The sequence below is a fragment of the Balaenoptera ricei genome, chromosome 1 (genome assembly GCF_028023285.1).
Source record: "Balaenoptera ricei isolate mBalRic1 chromosome 1, mBalRic1.hap2, whole genome shotgun sequence".
NCBI classification, from domain to species: Eukaryota; Metazoa; Chordata; class Mammalia; order Artiodactyla; family Balaenopteridae; genus Balaenoptera; species Balaenoptera ricei.
Window position 1 is genome coordinate 101192929 of NC_082639.1, and position 23115 is coordinate 101216043.

The window sequence follows — 23115 nt, forward strand, 5'->3', positions numbered from 1 at the left end:
ATAGGCTATATTCCCTGTGTTGTACAATTGTGCAGGTTATTAACTTCACCAACCTCAGTTTACTCATCTTCCCCAAAATGGAGGTAATAATACCTATAAAGTTGTGCAAAACATTAAATGAAATAATGTCAATGGAACAATATCCAATACAATCTTTGGCTTGTAGTAGGGATTCAATAACTGGTAACTATTGTTATTCACACTCTACAATGAAAATCTCACCCATATTATTATTTGGTTTATTTGTTTTAGTCTCCTGATTTAATGCCTTCAGCAATTAAATTAAGTTCATAACACCAGGTTTCGTAGCGATAGGCCATGCGGATTTGGGCCACATTTGTCTTTCGGATATCATTTCCAGTAGGGCCTTCTTCAAGGTAATTGTCGCCCAGAAACTTTGCTTTCTCCTATAAGAGAAAAGGAAACAGAATGATTGTTGTCTCTTCTTACCCTGATATAGACAATAATTACATCCTCCACAAAAATTCCTTCCTTATGCTAGCTATGGGCAAGAGGAAAACAATAAACCATTAAAAGCACTCATCCAGTACCTCAATATGCAAGGTCTGCTGAGAAATCAAGTATATTTTATTTCCCTTGCCCAAAAAGCATGGCCAGAGAGACAGAATAATTTTTTCTAGCCCCTGTCCATAGTAACTGCACATGATTTGTGAAATAATTTTTCAACATGCTTCCCCAACTAATTTTTCAATATTCAAGTTACCAAATTCTAAACTCAGAAGGACAGCCAATCAAGGGCAGGTCTACCTCATGAGAAATTCCACATTGCAGAACACTGTTTCTTGCCACTTCACACATATCACAGGTACTCAGCTTGAAGACTTGTGCAGCAATGGCATATTCTTCCATTAGGGGCTCCTTGGGTTATTTATTTAAATGAGGCCAAAAAAAAAAAAGAAGAAGAAGAAGAAAAAAGGAAGAAAAAGGAATGCATTAAAAGAAATAACCCACATCCTGCACCAAAAGAATAATGAAATATCTTGATTCGACTTTAAAATTCTGGGTGGTAAACAACATTTCAGCAAAAATATACTTGTATTACTCAAAATTCCATATGTGTACCTTGGTGAAGTGGAATTGCATCGGGTCATCTGTAGACAGTGAGATCATTAGCCCTTTCTGGAGGAAATCTAAAAAAGGATTTTTGGCATATTCTAGAAATAAGCTGTTGTTACTTAATGGCGACATAGCGATGGGAATCTGGGCTAAGAAGAACAAATACTGTAACACAGGACTCTGTAAAGGAAGAGTGAAAAAAAAATTTTTTAATGTTGAAAAAGGGATACAAACTAGAAAAGTTAAAACCTCCTGGTTACCTCAAGTTTTACCTTTCAACAAAATTATCACCTATTCTTTAAATCCCCTTGTAAAGAAGAATGCTAGTTTTTAAATGTAAATACTATTTAGAAGAAATTTATTTGGGATCAATTTTCAGAAGCATTGAGTCAAACCCAGTTGTTTGCGTTTTAATTGTCTAAGTTAGATGGCCCATCTTAGGCAAAAGACTTCATCTTGAAACATTTTTTTTCTCTACAAGAAAGTTCTGACTCACACCAGAGGCATTTTAAAACATGCTATAACATGAAATCTGGTGAAAACCAGTTTCAGGTAAGCCAAGCTGCCTCTGATTTATCCCTTGTCAGAGTTCTAAAACGCGAGTCAGGCGATCTGCATTAACTCCTCCCTGCCACCAACTAGCTAGGTAATCTTGAGCAAGTTCCTTTACTTCTCCGGTCCTCTGTAAAATGAAATGCACTAAATAATCTCAAAAAGCTTTTTTTTTGCTCTACTTTAATTTGATTCCAGTGTTGATAATGACTTGTGACAAAATGATAAGGGAAAAAATTCTGTTCCTCTAGCTCCAATATAAAAGTTAATATTGAGAAGAGAGCTTCCAACTCACCTTTTTCAAATTCAGGCCATGAGAGATATTATCTGCTGTCATGAATGCTGTCATGAGATGGGTGAGAGCTCCAGCTTCCCCACAGTGAGGTCGGAACAGAAACGTATTCATGCCTCGTTCCCTAGGGAAACGGAGCTACTATAGCAATCACAGGTGACTGACTGGGACCTGGCAACAATTCTGGGCATAGAGTGATTTATAAGAAAATCTGGTAGGAAACACCAGAACACTCTGAAAGGGAGTGAAAGGGAGTGGGGTATCCAAAATATTCAGCAAAACTGACAATTCCAAATCATAATCTTAATTCTTCCCAAACACAGGCTTTTTGAAAAAAGAGACAACATAGGATATGAGGGTATGGAGGAAAGTTTTGATTACCTGAACAGAAGCATCTTCAGTTTCCACCCAAAGTTTACCAATATCACCATGTCATTGTTTCTCTTACTCACACTTTAGCGGGGAAACATTTCCAGAAAACCCCATTATGATAGTCCTCTATTTATTCCTTACCCAGATATATCAAGAAGGGTAAAATGTATGGAATTTTATAATAAATTGCACAGTGATTAGTGTAAATTCCTAAACTTCCAAAGAAAAGGAACTGTGAAAGTTACTGAAGGCTCCAAACTGTCCATTCCTGCCCCTAAATAAAGAAAGAAACCGAAGAAAAAGACAAGGGAAAGAAATTTCTGCTCTGGGCCAGCTGGCAGCATCCCAGCAGCATAGGCCCTCAACCACCTAGGGTGCCACTGTATGAGGAAAGAGGTGTGTTAAATAGATTCTCCTTCTAGCTCCAGTTCTCATCTACTTACTTTCTCAGGCTGTTGAGCACCGTGATGTTTGCGTACATATAGTAGGCATAGTAAGTGTAAGATGGATTCTTTGCCATGGTCCACTCCTGGGGCTTAGGGCTCTTGGAGGAGAACATGTGGCCACTGTGTTTGGACTCATCATCCACGCTGTCGAAGCCAGTAATCTGTCAAGAAGAGTGAGCCACGTAATGGGTTCAGTCTGAACGCAGGGTACCAGCCCTCAGACAAACTTTCAGCTTCCAAAGGCAAGGACCAAATGTCAGAGATAAGCATCAAGAATTAATCATGGCTAGGTAGGCGGGCTGTCATGTGCAGCCATAGGAAGGCCTTCAGGGCCATGCTTACATGCTTGAGGAAGACACTGAGGTCTGGGTGAGCCTGGGGGTTGATGGTGGCCTCAAACACTGGCATGAAAATATTCTCCAGCATCTTTCCGAAGTGTGGAAGGAAATTCTTAGATCGGAACACATCACTAGAGGCAGGAATGAAGAGAATTTAGGAGGTAAATCTTTTTTGGACTGACAGTTCAAAGCAAAGGACCAAAAGCAAGCAAAGGACTAAACGCCATGTTCAGGAGAAGACCTAGTGTCTCCATCCTAGGTCCACTCTGGTACATTCTTATTTTTAAATTTTATTTATTTATTTATTTTTGGCTGCATTGGGTCTTCGTTGCTGCACGTGGGCTTTCTCTACTTGGGGCGAGCGGAGGTCACTCTTCGTTGTGGTGCGTGGGCTTCTCATTGCGGTGGCTTCTCTTGTTACGGAGCACGGGCTCTAGAGCGCAGGCTCAGTAGTTGTGGCTCACAGGCTTAGTTGCTCCGCGGCATGTGGGATCTTCCCGGACCAGGGCGTGAACCCGTGTCCCCTGCATTGGCAGGCGGATTCTTAACCACTGAGCCACCAGGGAAGCCCCACTCTGGTACATTCTTCTTGGTTACCCATAAAGAAGGATTCAGTTTGGGTTTGGAATAGGAGGTATAAATTTCTTGCTGGACCACATGCCCCTATATCTTCTACAAATCCTCTGTGGTAAGAAAACTAAACGTTCACAGCTAAGTCCAGATAGAAAATGAAGAGTGTGGGAACTCTGTCATGAAAGGTTCAATGACTTTTATGTGTGTGGTATCGTGAGCATGAAACAGTATCAAGAACACCTCTGATATGCTGTAGCCAGGGGGCAATCTAACAAATTCTTATATGGCGCTCAATATATGCCATCCGCTCTTTTAAGTGGCCAGAAGTACTAGCTAATTTAATCCTCATAAAACACAATAAATTAGGTACCATTATGACCCCATTTTAAAAATGATGAAACTAAGGCACAGAGAGGTCATGCAACTTGCCAAAGGTCACACAGCTAGTAAGTGGTAGAGCCAGGATTCAAGCATAGCCAGTCCAGAGCCAGGGCCCATGCTTCTAACCACCACACTCTAATGCCTTAATATCTCTGCCTTAATGATATTAGGCAGGATGTTTTACTCCAGTCAGAAAGTTACTTTTTTTTTGGCTAAAGAGACAGGATAAAACTCTTGCATTGTCACAGGGCACACAGAGCATGGAGGTAGGTGGCCAGACAATATATAAACACTTAAGTTGGATAAAAGATCAATGATATGAACATCCCTGAGGGCAATGAGTAATTAGCAGGTGATAACACTATTGATAAATTCTCATTAATTATGGAGAACTTGAGCACTTGTAGATGAGACAATTGGCAGACAGTGGTAGAGGTTCTGATACAAGAAAGGTACACCCCCGTACAGATGTGCATGGGAAAGAGTGAACTGGACACAGAGAGGAAGACCAAGAGAAAGAAAATGTATAGTAAAATGTATATAGTTCTTATCCTAAGTCTTAATCATTCTCAATAAGTTATTTTGTGATCTGCATAAAGTCCCCTGTTTTAAAAAACAAAACCAAAAAACCTGGTTAGAAAACTGAACTGAAATGATCCTCCTAACTCCTGTCTGTCATCGAGAGTGCTAAACCCAGAGTGGACAAAACCAGGCACCCGGGCCCCAGTACTGAGTGCTGTTTAACAAAGATTATTTCTGTCCAGATGTGCTGCACATTCCTTGTTGGTGTGGAGGAGGTGAGGCAGGTGGGATGAAGGCAGGCTTTAGGGTTTCCAGTGGGTGGGTACATACTAGATCCTGGGGACCTGGATCATCCATGTCATGTTGGGGCAGTAGATGTGGTTTCGGACGAACCAGGTGGAGAGTTTGCTCCACTCATCAGGACTGCGGCCGTAGATAGACAGGCGGGGCTCAGTGTGCTGGTACTTGGCGTCCACCAAGTCTGCACCTACCTCCTGCAAAGCCAAGAGAGGAGTCCAAAGCCAGGAATTCCCACAGGTCCCTCAGGGGTCTAAACCTGTGGGGTCTAGGGAGAGGAGATGGGTACTAAGAAGAACAGAGGAAATGTGAAAGGAAGTCGGAGGAAAACTATCAAGGTTAAGATGTAAGGAGCCTGAGAGGTGAGGGGGAGCTAGTCAGGCTAAAAGACTGATAGGGTGTAATGGAGTCTAGAGAGAAAAAGAGTCAGACTAAAGATGATGAAATCCCAAGGCACTGCTGCAAAAGAAATTCAGCTTTTCATATGCCCCCTATCTCCCAAAACACACATCTCCCAACTGCACCTGTCATTCCTGCCTCCTAATGTTCAGGTGTCATGAAGATCAGGATGGATTCTGATCCTAATTCTTCCTGAACTTACAACTCCAAAAGCCTGGAAGAGCCAGGTCCTTAATCCCAAATCCACACCCTTAGTGTCTCTGTCCTAGGAATCAAGGTCTTTTAAAATCATTACAGTGAATGTTTCAGAAGAAATTATCACATTCATTTGTGTATTGCCTGACCTCAGGGATAGCACCCTTCCTCCCTTCTTTCCTTCCTTCCTTCCCTCTTTATTCCTTCCTTTTTCCCCTCTCTCCTTCTTCCCTCCCTCCCTTTCTTCTTCCCTCCTTCCTTCCTTCCCTCTTTTCTCCTTCCTTCCCTCCCTCTCTTCTTCCCCCTCCTCAAGAACCAGGCCAGGTACCGTAGATCTGGTTGATTTCTCCTCACCTTGATGATAGTGGCAAAATATTCCCCATTAATGTAATTGTCTGTCTTCAGGTAGATGTCCCGTAGCTCACTTGCTCCTACAGGATTGTATTTGTCATTGAACTTATCAAAACGCTGGAAAGTCTGACGTCCCTGCATCAGGAAACAGGAGCACAAGTGTATCTTTATCAGAGCTGCCTGAACACAGAGAGTTAGGGAATGGCCACAAGGAACAGGGGCCTGGTAACAGGAGAAGGGCTTGGCACAGAGCAACTAAGCCAGTGTGCCACAACTACTGAGCCTGTGCTCTAGAGCCCACGAGCCACAACTACTGAGCCTGCGTGCTGCAACTACTAAAGCCCGTGTCTAGAGCCCGTAATCCGCAACAAGAGAAGCCACCGCAATGAGAAGCATGCGCACCGCAATGAAGAGTAGCCCTAGCTCGCCACAACTAGAGAAAGCCCAAGCGCAGCAACGAACAAATAAATAAATAAATAAAATAAATAAAATAAAGTTATAAAAAAAAACAAAAAACTAAACAGGAGAAGGGCTTGGGCTCCAAGAATGGAATCCAATACAGCTGACAATGAGAGAACCTCAAAGTTGTCCATGGGTTCTTTCAGTCAGCATGGTAAGCCCACGTAGTTTAGCGGGCTCTGAGAAGGGAGAGTTTGTAGGAGAAAGGCGTGTGGGGCTCTGAGTATTAGATGAAACTGACATTATTTTTTCAACCTACAGCATGAACATCCAGAGAATCAACAGTCAGGTCGTAGGGATGCATTTTTAATTTAGCAAAAAGTTCCTTTAGGGTCAGATTTTTCTCCTTGGTGCTATAGACCACTCTGTCAGCATCAACTTGGTAGGATTTCTTAATAAAGCGCAATAGATGTTTCTGGTTCATGCAAGCGGCTGCATGGATATGGGTATCCACCTGTGTGTACATTCAGAGAAAGAAAAACCAACAATCAGCTTGAGTTATGCTGCTCTGTGGTGCCTGCCAATCCCATTGTGATGGGAGAAAGGAGTATATGATAGGGGTGTGACCTCGCAGCTGGTGGAGGTGGCCGAGCAAAAAATGAACCCATAGCACCTTTTTGAGCCCTTGTGAGGATGTGAAAGGTTAGGCTGGATACAATAATATTGCCTGCTTCTCTTGGATATCTGTGCATCAAATTTACTTCCTACATTTGATCCACACAAAAGTCTTGGGGACAATTCTCCACCCATGAGACATAGCTGGAAGTGAAGCAGCTGCTACAGCTTTCAGCCCCAAAGGGAGAAAGGTTGAAATGATTAAGCCATGGCACAGCGATGGCACTTATGAGTTAGGTATTTTTATGAGTACAATTTTATAAGCGGAAGTTTTGATAGATTAAGTAATTTGCCCAAGGTTATACAGGTGGCTGAGCCAGGGTTTGGTCCCAAACCTCTGCTCATATATTTCCTACTCCCTCTTCCTTGCAATCACTTAAGTGGTCAGAACACATCTTGGAAGTGTTTCTAGTTGATTAGTTTTCCATTTGCTATTCACAATCCTCTTGTGAGCTAGATTGAGCAGATATATTTCCCAGTTTTACAAATGAGGAAACTGAAACTCAGAAATATTTAATCACTCCCCCCCCCCAATGTCTTCCAGTCAGGAAGTAGAAGAGGACTAGAATGAAGACCTTTCAAATCCTAGAATAGCGGTTTTTGAGGTTCTATTCGTCTTTATTATTTTTGTTGTTGATGATAACTATAATTTTCTATGGCAATAATGTGATAAACCTTTCTATGCGGAAAACAGTAGAAAAGGCATTTTAATCTTTTAGACATCATCTATTTGCTTTCATGAAATTCTACTGAACCTGCAGAAATCTTACATGAATCAGTAAAACAGTATCTTTCTTGTCCTGTTCAAGAAATAAGTGGATTAATGTTTTTGTCCAGGAATGACCCCTGAGCAGCGAATATGTTTACCTTCCTGCAGTTGTAAAAATCCCGGTGGGGGTTGCTCTTCAGCTCCTTCAACTCATCCATCTCGTTGAGCATCTGATGGACCTGGAACTTGGAGGAGAGGAACTTCAGGCGCCGGTGGGTATAGGTCTTACTGTGAAAATTAAATCATGATTGTAAAAAATTCCAGACATTTAAGGAAAACAGTCACAATTTCAAAACCATCAGGACCCTTATAACCTGTAGAAAACAATTATGTTTGTTTCCAAATGGAACTGGCTTACTCTGCATTAATCTAACTTGAAAAGTATTGGGCTCCAAGGACTTAATCTTTTCATCAAAATTGTACATAAATAATAATGAGGGAGGATTGGGGCTCAAAGCCTGTCTCAGCCACCTGTGTGACTTTGGGCAAATCACTTAACTCATCAAAGTCTCAGCGTGTAAATTGGGAGTTATAAAAATACCCACCTCATAGAACGATTGTGAGGAGAAAAAGAAACAATGCACATGAAGGTTTTAACATAGTGTTTGAACCTTGTAAGCAATTAATTAATACGTAGCCTTACTGTCAGTAGTAGTAATAGTAGCAGTAGTTTAGGTCTTAACACTTACACGGGTCCTCGGGCAATTAAAGCAAGTAAAAAATTCATATCATCTAAGAAGGTGTCCAGATTTGGGTAAGGAAGTGGCTTAGGCTCCTCTTTGCTGGCTGCTTCTTCATTAGGATAGATGTAAACCACACCGTCCTTCATTTTGAGGTGATAACCGAGGTTTTCTGGGAGGTTATCTGTTCGGAAGGGGTCTTCTCTCTTCTTCAGAGGAGGGGTAAAGACTTTTTCAATAAAACACACAATAATATATCAGCACATAGGATGAATGACCACATAAAAATAACCAAAGTTAAATACTGTAAGATCTCATTTGTATGGAATTCTGTATGTCATAAGTTGTAGTTACCCAGAGCTAAGCTAAAGTTTATTTTTACATTATTTCCCAAAGGTGACTAAATTAGTAGTATAAAATAACTATAACATTGTATCTAGTGTAAGAATGATTTTCAAGTTCTTCAGAATTGCTGTTTATATAATTGCAATACTACTTACAAACCATTTTCGTTATTTATTAAAGTTGTTAAAGTCTTCCTGTTAAGAGCGTTTTATTAACATTTGAGATGACTACGTAGAAATAAAAGTAAAACTACCGTTAAAAACTAGAGTTTGGGCCTTTTCCTTATTTAAACCAAGCTTCTCTATCAGTCTTCATTTAGAGTGGTTATTTTTTAATAGACTTAATTTTTTAGAGCAGTTTTAGGTTCACAGCAAAATTGGGCGCCAAGTACAGAGTCCCCACACCCCCTGTCCCGACACATGCACAGCCTCCCCCGCTGTCAACACCTCAAATCAGAGCGGAACATTTGTTACAATCGATGAACCTACACGGACACGCCATGATCACCCAAAGTCCATAGTGTTGTTTGCCTTAGGGTTCACTCTTGGTGGTGTACCTTCTATCTATGAGTTTTGACAAATGCATAATGACATGTATCTACCCTTTTAGTACCGTACAGAATAGTCTCATGGCCCTAAAATCCTTTGTGCTCCATCTAGAGTGGTTTTTAATATAAATATAAATTCTAAGAGTTGTAATTCTTTTTTTTTTTTTTATAAATTTATTTGTTTATTTATTTTTGGCTGTGTTGGGTCTTCGTTTCTGTGCGAGGGCTTTCTCCAGTTGCGGCGAGCGGGGGCCACTCTTCATCGCGGTGCGCGGGCCTCTCACTGTCGTGGCCTCTCCCGTTGCGGGGCACAGGCTCCAGACGCGCAGGCTCAGTAGTTGTGGCTCACGGGCTTAGTTGCTCCGCGGCATGTGGGATCTTCCCAGACCAGGGCTTGAACCCGTGTCTCCTGCATTGGCAGGCAGACTCTCAACCACTGCGCCACCAGGGAAGCCCAAAGAGTTGTAATTCTTATTGTAATTATAATATACTTCCCACCTTTTAAAGCACATGCAATTTTTGCTAAAGGATTTGAGAAGGGATCATGTGGATAAAGGTCCCCTTCTTTCCACTGATAACAATTTCAACCTAAGAAAGCCAAGAACAAATTCCATACTGTCACAGCCTTTAAAGCACTTCTTTTACTTTCAACAAGTATGTGCCCAAGGCATCAGAAATTCTCCTGTTTGTAAGACAGCCAGAGTGAGAAAAATAATATAGAAAGAAAAAGTTTGGGTGTGGTGGTGTGATGAATTGGGAGATTGGGATTGATATATATACACTAATATGTATTAAATGGATAACGAATAAGAACCTGCTGTATAGGGCTTCCCTGGTGGCACAGTGGTTAAGAATCCGCCTGCCGATGCAGGGGACACGGGTTCGAGCCCTGGTCCGGGAGGATCCCACATGCCACGGAGCAACTAAGCCCGTGCACCACAACTGCTGAGCTTGCGCTCCAGAGCCCGTGAGCCACAACTACTGAGCCCGCGTGCCACAACTACTGAAGCCCTCGTGCCTAGAGCCCGTGCTCTGCAACAAAGCGAAGCCACCACAGTGAGAAGCCCGCACACCGCAATGAAGAGGAGCCTCTGCTCGCCGCAACTAGAGAAAGCCCACGTGCGGCAGCGAAGACCCAACGCAGCCAAAAATAAATAAATAAATTTACTAAGAAACATATATATTAAAAAAGAAAAAAAAGAACCTGCTGTATAAATTTTGATGACCAAAAAAAAAAAAAAAAAGAAAAAGTTGGCACATTTTCTATCCAAAACTGAGATAAGGAACACGAAAGAAGTGAGACAGTGCATTGCTATGTCAAATATAAACTTTCGAGTCCCTACTCTTAAATATACTAGAGAGATAAAGTATAATTTAGGAGAAACAAAGGCAAGACAAACATCCTAAATGTCAATACTATAGAAGATGAACAAACCAATGTTATGAGTTACCAAACTGGAACATGTTTAATATGATTTTAATATTAAAAGGAATTAAAGAGAAGAAGCTCTAGAACTGGAAATCTTTAACAACATAACAATTTGATAGTTCAAAAACCTTAAATAGCTGCCTCCCCTGAATTTCAATTCTAGAAGTCTAATCCTAAAGATATAGAGCAATTGTACAAAGATGTCTTAATAAAGATGCTTATTGTAACCTTGTTGGAAATAAACTTTTAAAAGTCAGAAATCTAAACGCCTAAATATAAAAATTGGTTAAATAAATTATGATACAGTTATACAACAGAAATTATTAAAATCTGATTGTTTTAAAATATGTACTATACAAGATAGAAAGTAAAAGGTGAGATATGTAAATAAAGTGCAATGGAAAGTCAAAACATGTAGTTTACTTTTATCCAGAGGTCAGAGGAAGAGGAAGGAAGGAAATGATAATGGTTGGGCTGCACCTTGAAGGATGAGACTGGATCTGGACATTTGGACATATAGTAAAAAAGTGAAAGGAAGGGCAATGCAGCACAGGGAATGGCATGGCAACAGTACAGGGGCAGGAATGTGCTGAACTAAATGGACAACAGGATATGCTTCCAACCCGGACAAAGAGTTCAAAGGTGGAGTAAAGGAGGTAAGTTTATAAATAGATTGAGTGTGCAAGTCCAAAAATAAATAAATAACAGATAAATAAAACATAGTTAGAAGGCTAGATGGTGGTAGGCCTTGAATGCCAGGCTCAAGACTGGACTTAACTTTGTAGGGGGAGTAGTTAAAGGTTTTTGTCAGGAGAAGGATGTGCTCAGATCTGTTTTATAATAACTGGTACCAAAGTGAGGATGAACCGAAAGGAAGTGAGATTAGAATTTAACAGAGTAGTTAGGAAGCTATTGCAATGATCTGGACAAAGAGAAATATGCACCTAAATTAGGGCTTGAGGAATGGTGAAGAGAGTTGGTTCTGAGAGATACTGTACAGACTGAATCAAGTGATTGGGCACTTGGGCGGGAGAGAGAGTGGAGCCAAAGATGACTATGATATCTTAAAACTGGGTTACTTATAATCATGGGGCACATTTAATAGTTAGTAGTTAAACCTAAAGCTATGTTCCAGACATTATATAAGAACATCACTTACCTGGAGAGAAGCTCTCATTTGGTACCCAAGCCTCACCCTCAATGTTCCTCAAGTGCTGGGAAGGGGTTTTTGGAAACCTCTGAAACGACTTCTGCATATACTTCTCCCGTATACACAGTGCCCGATAAAGACCTTTGCAAACCATTTCGAAATCTTCAACCGTAACCTACCAAGAAAATTTCAGAGTAGCTCCTGTGAAAATTGGAGAAGTGGGTAAAGCTTGTCATTGGCACCTCCCAGCTCTCCTGGGTGTCACAGCCCCTGCTGAGCAGCTCCTACTTCTCACTCAACTTGGGCCCTGGGTCCCTTCAGGAGCAGGCCCTGAAGTTTTAATCACTCTTCCATTTCTGCCAAAACGTGTCTGTCCTATGAGTCTTTCTTTACAGTCCCGTATTTGTTTTTGGTTTTTGCTAGATAGCAGTGATTATCTAACAAATATGATTAAAAGAACCCATTCTAACATGGACAATGCTTTCTCCAGGTAACAAAAGAACATTTTACGTATGGGTTTCTGAAGACAATATCTCAACTGAAAGACAACGTTGGTGTAATTTGAGAGCTCAAATCACCTGCTGATCAGTGTGGGAAAAATTGGGGGAGGAATAAGGTGTCACACTTCCCTCAAACCCTGTCACCCATGCACTGCCTTCTGTAGCTAGAGACAGATCAAGACATCATCCTGTGAGAAGTCATTCTTTGGGATGGTTTTGAACAGAATTTTATCTGGGACTAAAAACAGAGATTCTAGAGTAAAATTTTCTTAGAACTGCTAGAAATTTCCTAAAACTGGTCTATTTCCCTGGCCCCATCCCCAACTCCTGGCTGGGTTTGACATGCCCAAACAGTTATAACTCTAAATCATTGCATGCTCATCATCAGAGCCCAAAGACTTTCTGGGACCAATGTAAGCTTGTTCCCAATGGTTTGAAGTCCAGATATTAATCCTAAACAGTTGAACTCTTTTTAATGTCTTGCTGACCTTGGCCAAGAGAGTCTGGCACAGGTGCTAGGTCTGGGGGTCTGCTTCCAATAGCATGCTTGTTCCTTTGCTACCTAATGGGCCACCCATCTAAAAGCTCCTTGAGGACAAGAGCTGGATCTTATCCACCTTCTCGTCCTCAGCACTTAGCACACAGTGCCTGGCACAGAGTATGTGCTCAATAAGGACTGATTACATTGAATTTGTTGTTTATCTGGGATGAATGGCCTTGGGAACTTAGCCCTAATTCCCCCTTTACTTCTCTGTCCAGTTATAAAGGCAAAGACTGATTCAGGTACAGGCCACGACTAGGTGGAGTGTAGCTCAGCAGCTCAGTCACCTTCAGCCAACAGGTGTAGCCACATACTTGGTTCTTCAAAGCAATTATACTCCAGTAAAGATGTTTAAAAAAATAAAAATAAACAATAAATAAAGAAAGAAAGAAAAAAAAAGACTCCAGGCCAAAGTTTCAGGTGCCCTCCAGCTTTTATAGGAGGAGAAGCTAATCCCTGACTTCTGTGAGCCTTGTCCTTCCTCTCATCTTCTTTCTTTTTATTCCTGTTTTCATTTCCACCAAGCACATAGGGATCAAGTTTGTCTCTTAATATTTGTGGTTTTTTTGAACTCTGGCCTTCTCCAAACTTTGTTTTCCACGTTGCTATTAAACATTTCGTTTCAGTTATTTAACATCTAAAATCCCTGCCATTTATAGAGCACACATGTTATCATGCAGAAAACGAATAAACAAGAATAGTGTCCATTTCATTGCTCTGTCATTTTTAAATATCTTGGGACTGACCCTTAGTGGGTCAGTTACATGAGAAGAGGGTTTAGGACTTGTCATTAAAACTATATTTGGAGCATAGACCAATGGCTAAACAGCAATTTCTCCAATATGATGCTGATTTTGCAAGTCCATGTGGCAGAGATTTATTTATTGACCAACTGTTCTGGATAGGACAGGCAGGTCAAGTTGCTTGCAACCTGAGTTTACTATCCCTGTGGTATACCAGAATCTGTTCCAAGCAATAATCTACTGTGTAAGCATCTGTGATGAAATTGGAGAGGACAGTTGGTCAAAAAACAATAGCTGCATTAGAATGTTCTGACTTCTCTCTCATCTTCTTCTTTTTTTTAAAAAAAATAAATTTATTTATTTATTTATTTTTGGCTGCGTTGGGTCTTCATTGCTGCGCATGGGCTTTCTCTAGTTGTGGCGAGCAGGGGCTACTCTTCGTTGCAGTGCACGGGCTTCTCATTGCAGTAGCTTCTCTTTGTTGCGGAGCACAGGCTCTAGGCACGCGGGCTTCAGTTGTTGTGGCACGTGGGCTCAGTAGTTGTGGCTCGCGGGCTCTAGAGCGCAGGCTCAGTAGTTGTGGCACACGCGCTTAGTTGCTCCGTGGCATGTGGGATCTTCCCGGACCAGGGCTCGAGCCCATGTCCCCTGCATTGGCAGGCGGACTCTTAATCACTGCACTGCCAGGGAAGTCCTCTCTCATCTTCTTTTCTCTGGTCTCTCAACTCTTCTTTCCTCTTCTCTCTCTCTTTCTCCTGATCTGTTTTCTTTGATTAGTTAATGCTACCTGCAGCCCGTCTCTCCATTCTAGGTCTGCTCTGGGTCCATCTTTCCCCAAGAGCCCCTCCCCACCCTGCCCCCTGGGCCTCCCTGAGGCTTCCTTTCCTGCTTTATGATGCCCTCAGTGAGACTAGTTCAGTTGCTACTCTCTTTGGTTCTTCTTTCAAAATCTGTCCACTGTATTCTGTAACACACACACCACATTCTACTGCGTATTCGCATGTGCAAGCAAATGAGATAAAGGAGGAGAAATTATGTGAGATGATAAAAGCAAAACAGAAATATAAGTCATAGCATATCGTAAACAACAAGGTCCTACTGTATAGCACAGGGAACTATATTCAGCATCCTGTGATAAACCATAATGGAAAAGAATATAAAAAGGAATATATATATATGTAAAACTGAATCACTTTGCTGTACAGTAGAAGTTAACACAACATTGTATATCAATCATACTTCAATAAAATTTTTTTAAAAGTCATAGCATATTGGTATTGAAATGTGATAATGAAGTATAGCAAAGGACAGGTGAGCTAACACCTTCCTCAAAAAGAAGGGGAGGAAGGAAAGAAGCTGAAACAATCAAGCTGAGTATCTTCCTAGCAGCTACGTGTGAGGGGCAAGAAGCAACTCACCCCAGAGGAATAATCGCCTGTGATCTGCACTCTCTGAAAATCAGGCACTGTCTGGTAGGCGGGAGACGGAGAACTGTATTCATCAATGTGGGGCAATGTGGTGGAAGATGTTTCACTTTGTGGAACGGACAAACTAATGGTCTTATGTCCAAAGAAACGCTTTTTTCTGGGTCTGAAATTGAAAAATAAAAAGAGTTAACTTTATCTTCATTAGGATTTTCATTGTGATAAGTTGATGTTCCACTATACAATTTCATTTTGAGGAAAAACAGTGAAAATTAAATGTGGGCTGGGTGTCAGAAATAGGATCCAACCTTATGGAAAGGGGTATCATGTTACAGTGTTCCTTTCGTCCTCGTATACCTTGGAACGGTGGGCCTTAGGGAATGTACTAGAAGACTCTCAGCATGACACTGTCCTGCACAGGAGGCCCACTCCCAGCAGAACAGGCAGTCTGGGTGCTGCAGTAAGCACAGGCTATGTCAGTTAGTACCTGTGTCATTTGGTGCATGTCCCTTAAATTCTGTGAGCTTCTGTCTCTCTCTCTAAAAAAGTGGTGTAATAATGTCTACCATACAGGATTTCTGTGAGATTTAATGTTTATAAAATGCTTAGCACACTACCTGGAACTTGTAAGTTGCTTAATCAACATTACTTCCTCAAATCAACATGTATTTATTCAGTTTCTACTTTGACCCATGCCCTATGTTAGGTCCTATGGGGGATGCCAAAGAAGGTGGATTGTTGTTATTTCCTTAAAGAAATAAAACCAAGGGAAGGACTGCAGAATGACCTTCTCCCCATGGAGCTGGTTGGGGGAGGGGAGTGTTTTGAGGAGGGGGGTCCAAGTAAGTGGTCAACAACAGGTTTGAGGACTAAACTGTGGCACATAGTGACAAGTAGTGAGTACCAGAGTAGTTCAAAGAAGGGAAAATAAACAGAATTTGTGGAGAGGGATCTGTTCAGGGAAGGCAGTAGTTACGCATCACAGGCATAGGATGGGCAGGGCCTGAGGGCAGAAACAGAGGGCTGTATCCCTGAGGCCTGGAGGAGGTCAGACTGGCTGGAGGGCAGGATTCCTATCAGGCAGCACGACACTAAGGTTGACTAAGGACAGAGTCCAAAGATGAGGCTCTTAAGTTCCAGTTTCTACACTCATAAGTGTGGAAATTGAGTGTGTGCACAGCAGCCATCAGCCCACTTTGGTTTGGAACAATCACATGGTAGATCATGTCCTCTTGCTTGGGTGAACAGGAATGCTTCAACTAAAGGCAGATTGGATGAAGGTAGGAAGGCCACTGTTTTCTTCTTTTTTGGTCCACGTCGCTTCGCCCTAGTGTATTTAGTGTGTGTGTTTGAAGGGAGTGTGGGTTTAACTCTGACAGAGTTTTTCCTCCAAGTTGAATCACCATTCAGAGTGAACCATCTGCCCTGACATTTCCCCTTCCTTGTGTACCAACGTACTAAACATTCCACTTACACCACTTACCTTCTGCCTTCTGTGGGGGTGGACTGAGCCTCCAGCTGGAATAGGTGTTCGCGCATCTCATGGTGCAAAATTGGACAGACCTCATCCACATCAAAAGGGGAGATCTCATGACAGCCTCCCTCATCTTTGACTTCAGAGGCAAACACTTTTTCAGCAAAGCTCCGCGTTGCATCATCAATAGCTAAAAGGGGTTTTTGCGTGTTAGTGTTCAAGCACTTTCTCAGGAGTCATCCGAGAGTTTCTGCTACACATAAGGCACAGTGCTAAGGACTGCCCTGGGTACACGGCTCCCCTGCTCTCTGCCCAGTGTGCCAGAAACATGATGGAGCTTCATGCCTATTCTCTCGTTAGTGGGTTTGTGTGTGGGTAGCTTGGAAATCCATTCTCAGAATCACGGGTCAGATTCTTACAGCACACTTTAGGAGTGTCCTAAAGATGGGATTGGGCTCTTGCAGGACTAACACTTAACCCAAGATCACCTCTTTCTGGCGGGGCTAAGTTTGATTTCATAGTAACCATGCAGCATAGTCCTTCCTATCAGATTGGTGGAGTTTTTCTGACGGTTTTAAAGATGTGGATAGGGTTGTTGGTCCTTGGCGTTCTTCTTCCTGAACAAAATAAGTGATCTAAATAGTTCTGAGAAATAAATGTGTACCTTAAGGCCTTTCTTCCTCATAAGACAGATATTGTGTTTCTGTCACACATCACAACCTCATTTTTTTCAAATCCTGATGACTTGGTGATGTGCTGGTGTTGGGGGGAGAGGAATCACTAATATTTACTGCCTAGTGTTGGGAGTCCCATTTCTTGTGGACATGTGGCCTTCCATAATGAGTGACCTTTGGACAGCCCATTTTATTTTTGCTTGCCTTAATTTTTCCATTCTTAAAACGGGTGGAAGGATGACCTTTAGCCTGGCAATGAACAACCCCAAGATCCTTAGGATACAAGACAACCAGTTTTATCATATAGGGTGGTGATGGCCATCAAGTATCTGCTTTTCTGTTAAGTTCTACTGTGTTTTCCAGACACCCAGCTGTTTCCATCTGAGTAGTTATAACCTCCGATACTTCTAAAAGTCTCTTGGTATTTCCAGAAAAGAGCAGGTAGCAAATAATGAGAATAGCAAACAGCTGGATATTTGGAGCAACAGCAGAAGACAGAAACATTCTTCATGTGATGACAAAGCAAACTGTATGCAGAAAGATAGATGCCCCCACTCCTGCCCCTTCAATGTCTATACAAGTCTCCACAATGACACATTTTCAATTACAATTTAGGTAAGTGTACTGTATTCAAGTACTGTTCTGTACTTACCAACTCCTTCACCTTCCCCTGTTTCGGTTTCCTGATGTATAAAGTGGGAATACGAATACCTACAAACCTCACTCACAAGGCTGTTGTGACATCAAGTGAGATAATGTATGCGAAAATGCTTTTTTAGAGCAATTTTTTAAAGGAAAATAAAACACCAGATTAAACTGAATGACATAATTTGGTAGCATTGCTCAGACTGATATTTGGTATTTGGGGTTAGGTTTGGGTTATTAAGGAAATGATAAATGGTATGGCTTAGTATAGGCTGAAGCATACATTGGAAATGAGAGTAATTGACTCATAACTTCACCAACGCTAACAGTCAGGTCAGCCAGTTTTCAAACCTGGCTTGTCACAGCAGAGTAACAGAGAAGCCCAATATGTTGGCTGAACTTCATGCATCTATTTGTCTCATTGAGCTCAAGCACTTCCTGAAACTGACAAGCATCTTTGGATGCTATCCCTAGTTTTTTGGCAAGCACCAAGATCCATGAAGGAACAAACAAAACGCTAAGTAGATACATTTGATGACCTGAGAATACCTCCCCATCCCACAGCCAACTGTTCCCCAGAAATAGTATCATTCCTCCCTGAGCATCACAGGCAAGCACATGCACCTAAAAGATGAATGACAAGCAGAAATTAGAAGAGGCTTCATGTACCATGGGGAGCAAATGGAAATAGGCCAGTGGGCTCTGATGATGAGGAGGAGGAGAATGAAGATGACTATGCAACTGGCTTGTCATGACGGGTCTGTGGCAATGCTCTTGGAGGTCTCAGGAAGGAAAGTATGGAAATGGAGTCCCAGGAACCAAATCCTACTTGCTTGAGATCTGGGTCTTCCAAAACAAGCATCCATTATGTGGGACTGCACATATCTATTTGTTTCATGTTTTTAAACATTGTTTTTACTAGGTTGTATCTCCCTAAGTCACTATAGACAGTTGAAAAGTAGAGACTCTACTCTCAAGAAGTAGCTTACATTATCACCAAAAATTATATGGTTGATATTTCCTTCCACTGAATCAACCAATTGTTTTGGCTTCATGTAACCACAGCTGAAATTTGATTCCTAATTCAAGAGCTTTGCCTTTCAAAAATACTTCAGGGAGTGGTGGTGATTAGGGAAAGGAAAGAGTGAAACTGACATTTCAAAAGGTGAGTAGATAAGATTTGGTGACAACCTAATTCATGGAGTAAAGTACAGATGACTCCCTGAGGTTTGTATAGATAATTGCTGAGTTCTTTTTTGAGCATGTTTGAGATGATGGAGCATCTGAGTGGCAATGTCTTGAGGTTAGGACATCCACATTTAGACAGAGAATAGATAAGAGAATAGAAACAAGAAGTAGAGTGGTGAAGCAGAAAGAACACCGGACTAGGAGGGAGAAAAAGTGTCTGTAACAGCTGGGTGGCCTTGGGAAAACCATATAATCACTAGGAGCCTCAGTGTTCATCATCATAAAAGAGGAATATTAATAATAATAATGTCAACTTCAGAGAATTGTTGTAAAGATTAAACAAGAAATACTTTAAAAACTACACAGTACTATCCAGAAGTTGGGGATTATTATTATTAACATGGGAAGTGCAAGACTCTTGAGAAAAGAAATATCATGCTTGCTTCTTCACCCAACAGACCCAGAGAAACATGCTTATTTCTCAGCAGTGCTTTATTAACGTGTAGGAAAGATAGGTTGTAGATCTTTCATCTGCCACATGGCATCTCACAGAGGAACTCAGAGGCACCATGAGTACTATCAGTCCGTCAAAGGACAAGTCTGACTTGAGATGGAGGGGAACATACATAAAAAGTTACAATTTTATAAAAAATGGGTTTCACTTTATCCAGTCACAAAAATTCACCATGGAATTTTTTGCATTGGAGGAGGGTTTACTACGGCAGGACTCAGTAGATCCCCTTAACTAATGTCTAAAGGAGAAGATTATTTTATTTCAGAATATCAAATGAATGCCCTCTGAGGTTCTCTTTAAAAAAGGGATTTTTTTTTTTTTTTTGGAGGCAGGAAAATTCATGAGTTCATTTGCTATGCTACGGGAGATCTATGGTCATTATAAATCTTTGTTGGCTTTTAATGGTATCATTAATAAACACTGCTGAAAAATACCCATGCTTCTGAATTAAATAATAGTATCTTTTAGAAATTGATACTTTGGCAAATGGCAGGAAAAATAGCCCAAAATACTCACGTTTTTCTTCAGCTGTATGAAATAAAATAGAACAAGATGAAATATATGAACAACTTTCAAAAATCATTGTGGCTACTAATCAATGCTTTGGAATAGAAATAGGTAGGTTGGTATAAGAAAGGGGTGTGGTGGGATGTGTTATTAAAGCTCATTCTTCCATTTTTCTACAATTTGCTGCCAATAGAAAACCCTGGGAATATAGTTATTATATATCTCTTCGTATTCTTTTCCTTTCTAATTTGTCTCTTTAAATTTATGTTTATAATTTTAAAAAGGTACTCTTTGTAAAATGTGATTTTTAAAAACCTGATCAAGAGGGATGGAAACTCTCATACAATGCTGATTGCAGGTAAACGAAAACAGATTATTTGGTAAACAGTTAACACCTACCAAACAGCCATTTCTGAGAATCTATTCTACTGAAATAATCCTTAAACATGGAAAAAGCTTTAGGTACAAATATTATTGTCAGAGCACATTTATACTTAAAAAAATCATAAAGAACTTAAGGGATTGGTTAAGAAAATTGGAATATTATACAGCCATTTAAAATGATGTTTAGGAAGAGTTTGGAGTGCCATGGTAACTGATTAAGTTATAATGTGAAGCCAAAAAAAGGGCAGGATACAAAGTCACATGTATAATATAATCTCAACTGTGGTTTTTTAAAAAAATTCTTTAAATTTTCAAAGAAAATAATTTGAAAGAAAAACACTAACATGTTAAAAGTTATCTTTGGATGATGAGGATTGTGGGGTTTTTTTTTTTATAACTACTTTTCTAAATTTCTCAGTTTCTCTAAATGAGTGTTTATTACTCTTATTTTTCAGTGAAATTTCTCTTTTTATTTCACATGAAACGTATTACTTTTATAATGAAAAAGACTTATAAAATTATTATTTTGAAAACTACTCTGTGTACAAACCTGGATTGTGAACCATCAGAGTACACAGGTTAATATTAATATTGCCATTATTCTCATGATTTTCAGCTAATGGTACAGCTAAAGACATTGTATAGGACCCTTCTCCCAAGTGTGGCAGCACAGGTTTTGTTTAGACTAGCAGAGTAGATAATAAATATCTTACACAGTTTTCTACTGGGATCATCAAGGATGCTACTACATGATACAGTTTTAGAAGACTACCTCCCTCCTAAAACTAAAAACCAAAATCCCCTTGAAAACCTTGTCTTGTCTTTTCCTGAAATGCATTAGTTAAAAATACTATGAACCTTAAATAAAGGATTCCCGAGCTGACATGATAGTTAAAGGATTGATTGCATATTAAAAGCAGTGAACTCTCCAAACACTTTTGCACACCTACCTGGAAGTTTCAACAGAGACATTGTGCTGGGATCCTTGATTCTAGGATAGCACAGTAGAAAGGAAGAGACAGGAGACTGTAGGGATGACTGGCTGACACTGTAAAACACGCTGACATTCATTTTATTATTTTGCTTTGCCCCTGTAATTTGACCCTTCTCTGCTAAAAGGAGACAGATGAGCTTTAGACCTATTTATAGCTTTAGGCATTGACTGTGAAAAACAGGTGAAGCCTTCAGTGTTTACCCTGGGATTTTAGACAAGATATCTGTGGTAGGCCAGAAATTGCATTTCAATACTCTCTAAATCTTCCTATGGATTGGATTCTCTTCACGTGTAGTTTTCTTGTATGACTGGACCACTGATGACTATTTTCCACCCTAGCGAAACACAATGAAATCGTCCAGGCTTCTGGAAAGTCAAGATCCTCAGGATTTCAGTCCTGAGAACAGCTTTCTGTGGTCGGGGAATATGCTGGTACATTCATCAAACTCTCAACACACACACACACACACACACACACACACGCACACACACACACCCCTTAAGAAATATTCCTGACTTGGCAGAAATTCACCTGACAGAATTTATTTAATGAATTAAGTCATAAATTTACTTCAAATCTTGTGGAAGCACAACTGCCATCTAGAGTGCTCAGGGACCCTTACTCTATATATTGTTACAAAAAGAATATATTTCTCATGCATAACATTTTATAGTATACAAAGCACTTTCCAAATATTATCTATTTGATCCTGCTTACAATGCTATAAGGCAAGGAGTACCTTACCCTTGCTTCCCACATGAGAAAACTGGGGCTCTGGGGAGAGACGTGCCTTGCCCAAAGTCATTCTGATTGTTAATGCAAAGCCAAGTCTCTCTGGACCAAAATCTCATGCTCCTTCCACAGTAACACAGAGTCCTGGTTACAGCAAAATACAGGAAGACCTCAATTTTATTGTGCTAAACTTTTATTTATTTATTATTTTTATTTTATTTTATTTTATTTATTTATTTTTGGCTGTGTTGGGTCTTCGTTTCTGTGCGAGGGCTTTCTCTAGTTGCGGCGAGCGGGGGCCACTCTTCATTGCGGTGCGCGGGCCTCTCACTATCACGGCCTCTCTTGTTGCAGAGCACAAGCTCCAGACGCGCAGGCTCAGTAGTTGTGGCTCACGGGCCTAGTTGCTCCGCGGCATGTGGGATCCTCCCAGACCAGGGCTCGAACCCGTGTCCCCTGCATTGGCAGGCAGACTCTCAACCACTGTGCCACCAGGGAAGTCCTATTGTGCTTAACTTTAACACACTTTGCAGATATTGTGTTTTTTTACAAATTGAAGGTTCGTGGCAACCCTGCAAGGAGCAAGTCTACTGTTACCATTTTTCCAACAGCATTTGCTTACACTGTGTCTCTGTCACATTTTGGTAATTCTCACAATATTTCCAAACTTTTTCATTATTATTATATTTGTTATGGTGATTTGTGATCTGTGATCTTTGATGTTACCATTATAATTGTTTTGGGGCACCACGGACCCATGCCCATATAAAACAGTGAACTTAATCGATAAATGTTGTATGTGTTCTGACTGCTCCACTGACTGGTTCCCGTCTGCCCGCTTCTCCTTGGGCCTCCCTATTCTCTGAGACACACTTATATTGAAATTAGGCCATTGAATAACCCTACAATGGCCTCAAAATGTCCGAGTGAAAGGAAGAGTCTCATGTCTTTCACTTTAAATCAAAAACTAGAAATGATTAAGCATCGTGAGGAAGGCATGTTGAA

The 23115-nt window shown here is 40.8% G+C and overlaps 1 protein-coding gene across 1 annotated transcript; it reads right to left on the minus strand.

The window, feature by feature from the left end:
• Nucleotides 1–218: 218 nt before the first annotated feature.
• AMPD1 (adenosine monophosphate deaminase 1) lies at nt 219–21454 on the minus strand. The gene is made up of 15 exons (XM_059928443.1): nt 21334–21454; nt 16481–16661; nt 14992–15163; nt 11799–11964; nt 8328–8547; nt 7737–7866; nt 6514–6708; nt 5799–5930; nt 4884–5047; nt 3082–3208; nt 2737–2900; nt 1925–2045; nt 1084–1257; nt 769–879; nt 219–407 (listed from the first exon to the last, which is right to left on the minus strand). The coding sequence occupies exons 1-15, from the start codon at nt 21452–21454 to the stop codon at nt 249–251; spliced, it is 2337 nt and encodes a 778-aa protein (XP_059784426.1). The 3' UTR covers nt 219–248.
• Nucleotides 21455–23115: the final 1661 nt, after the last annotated feature.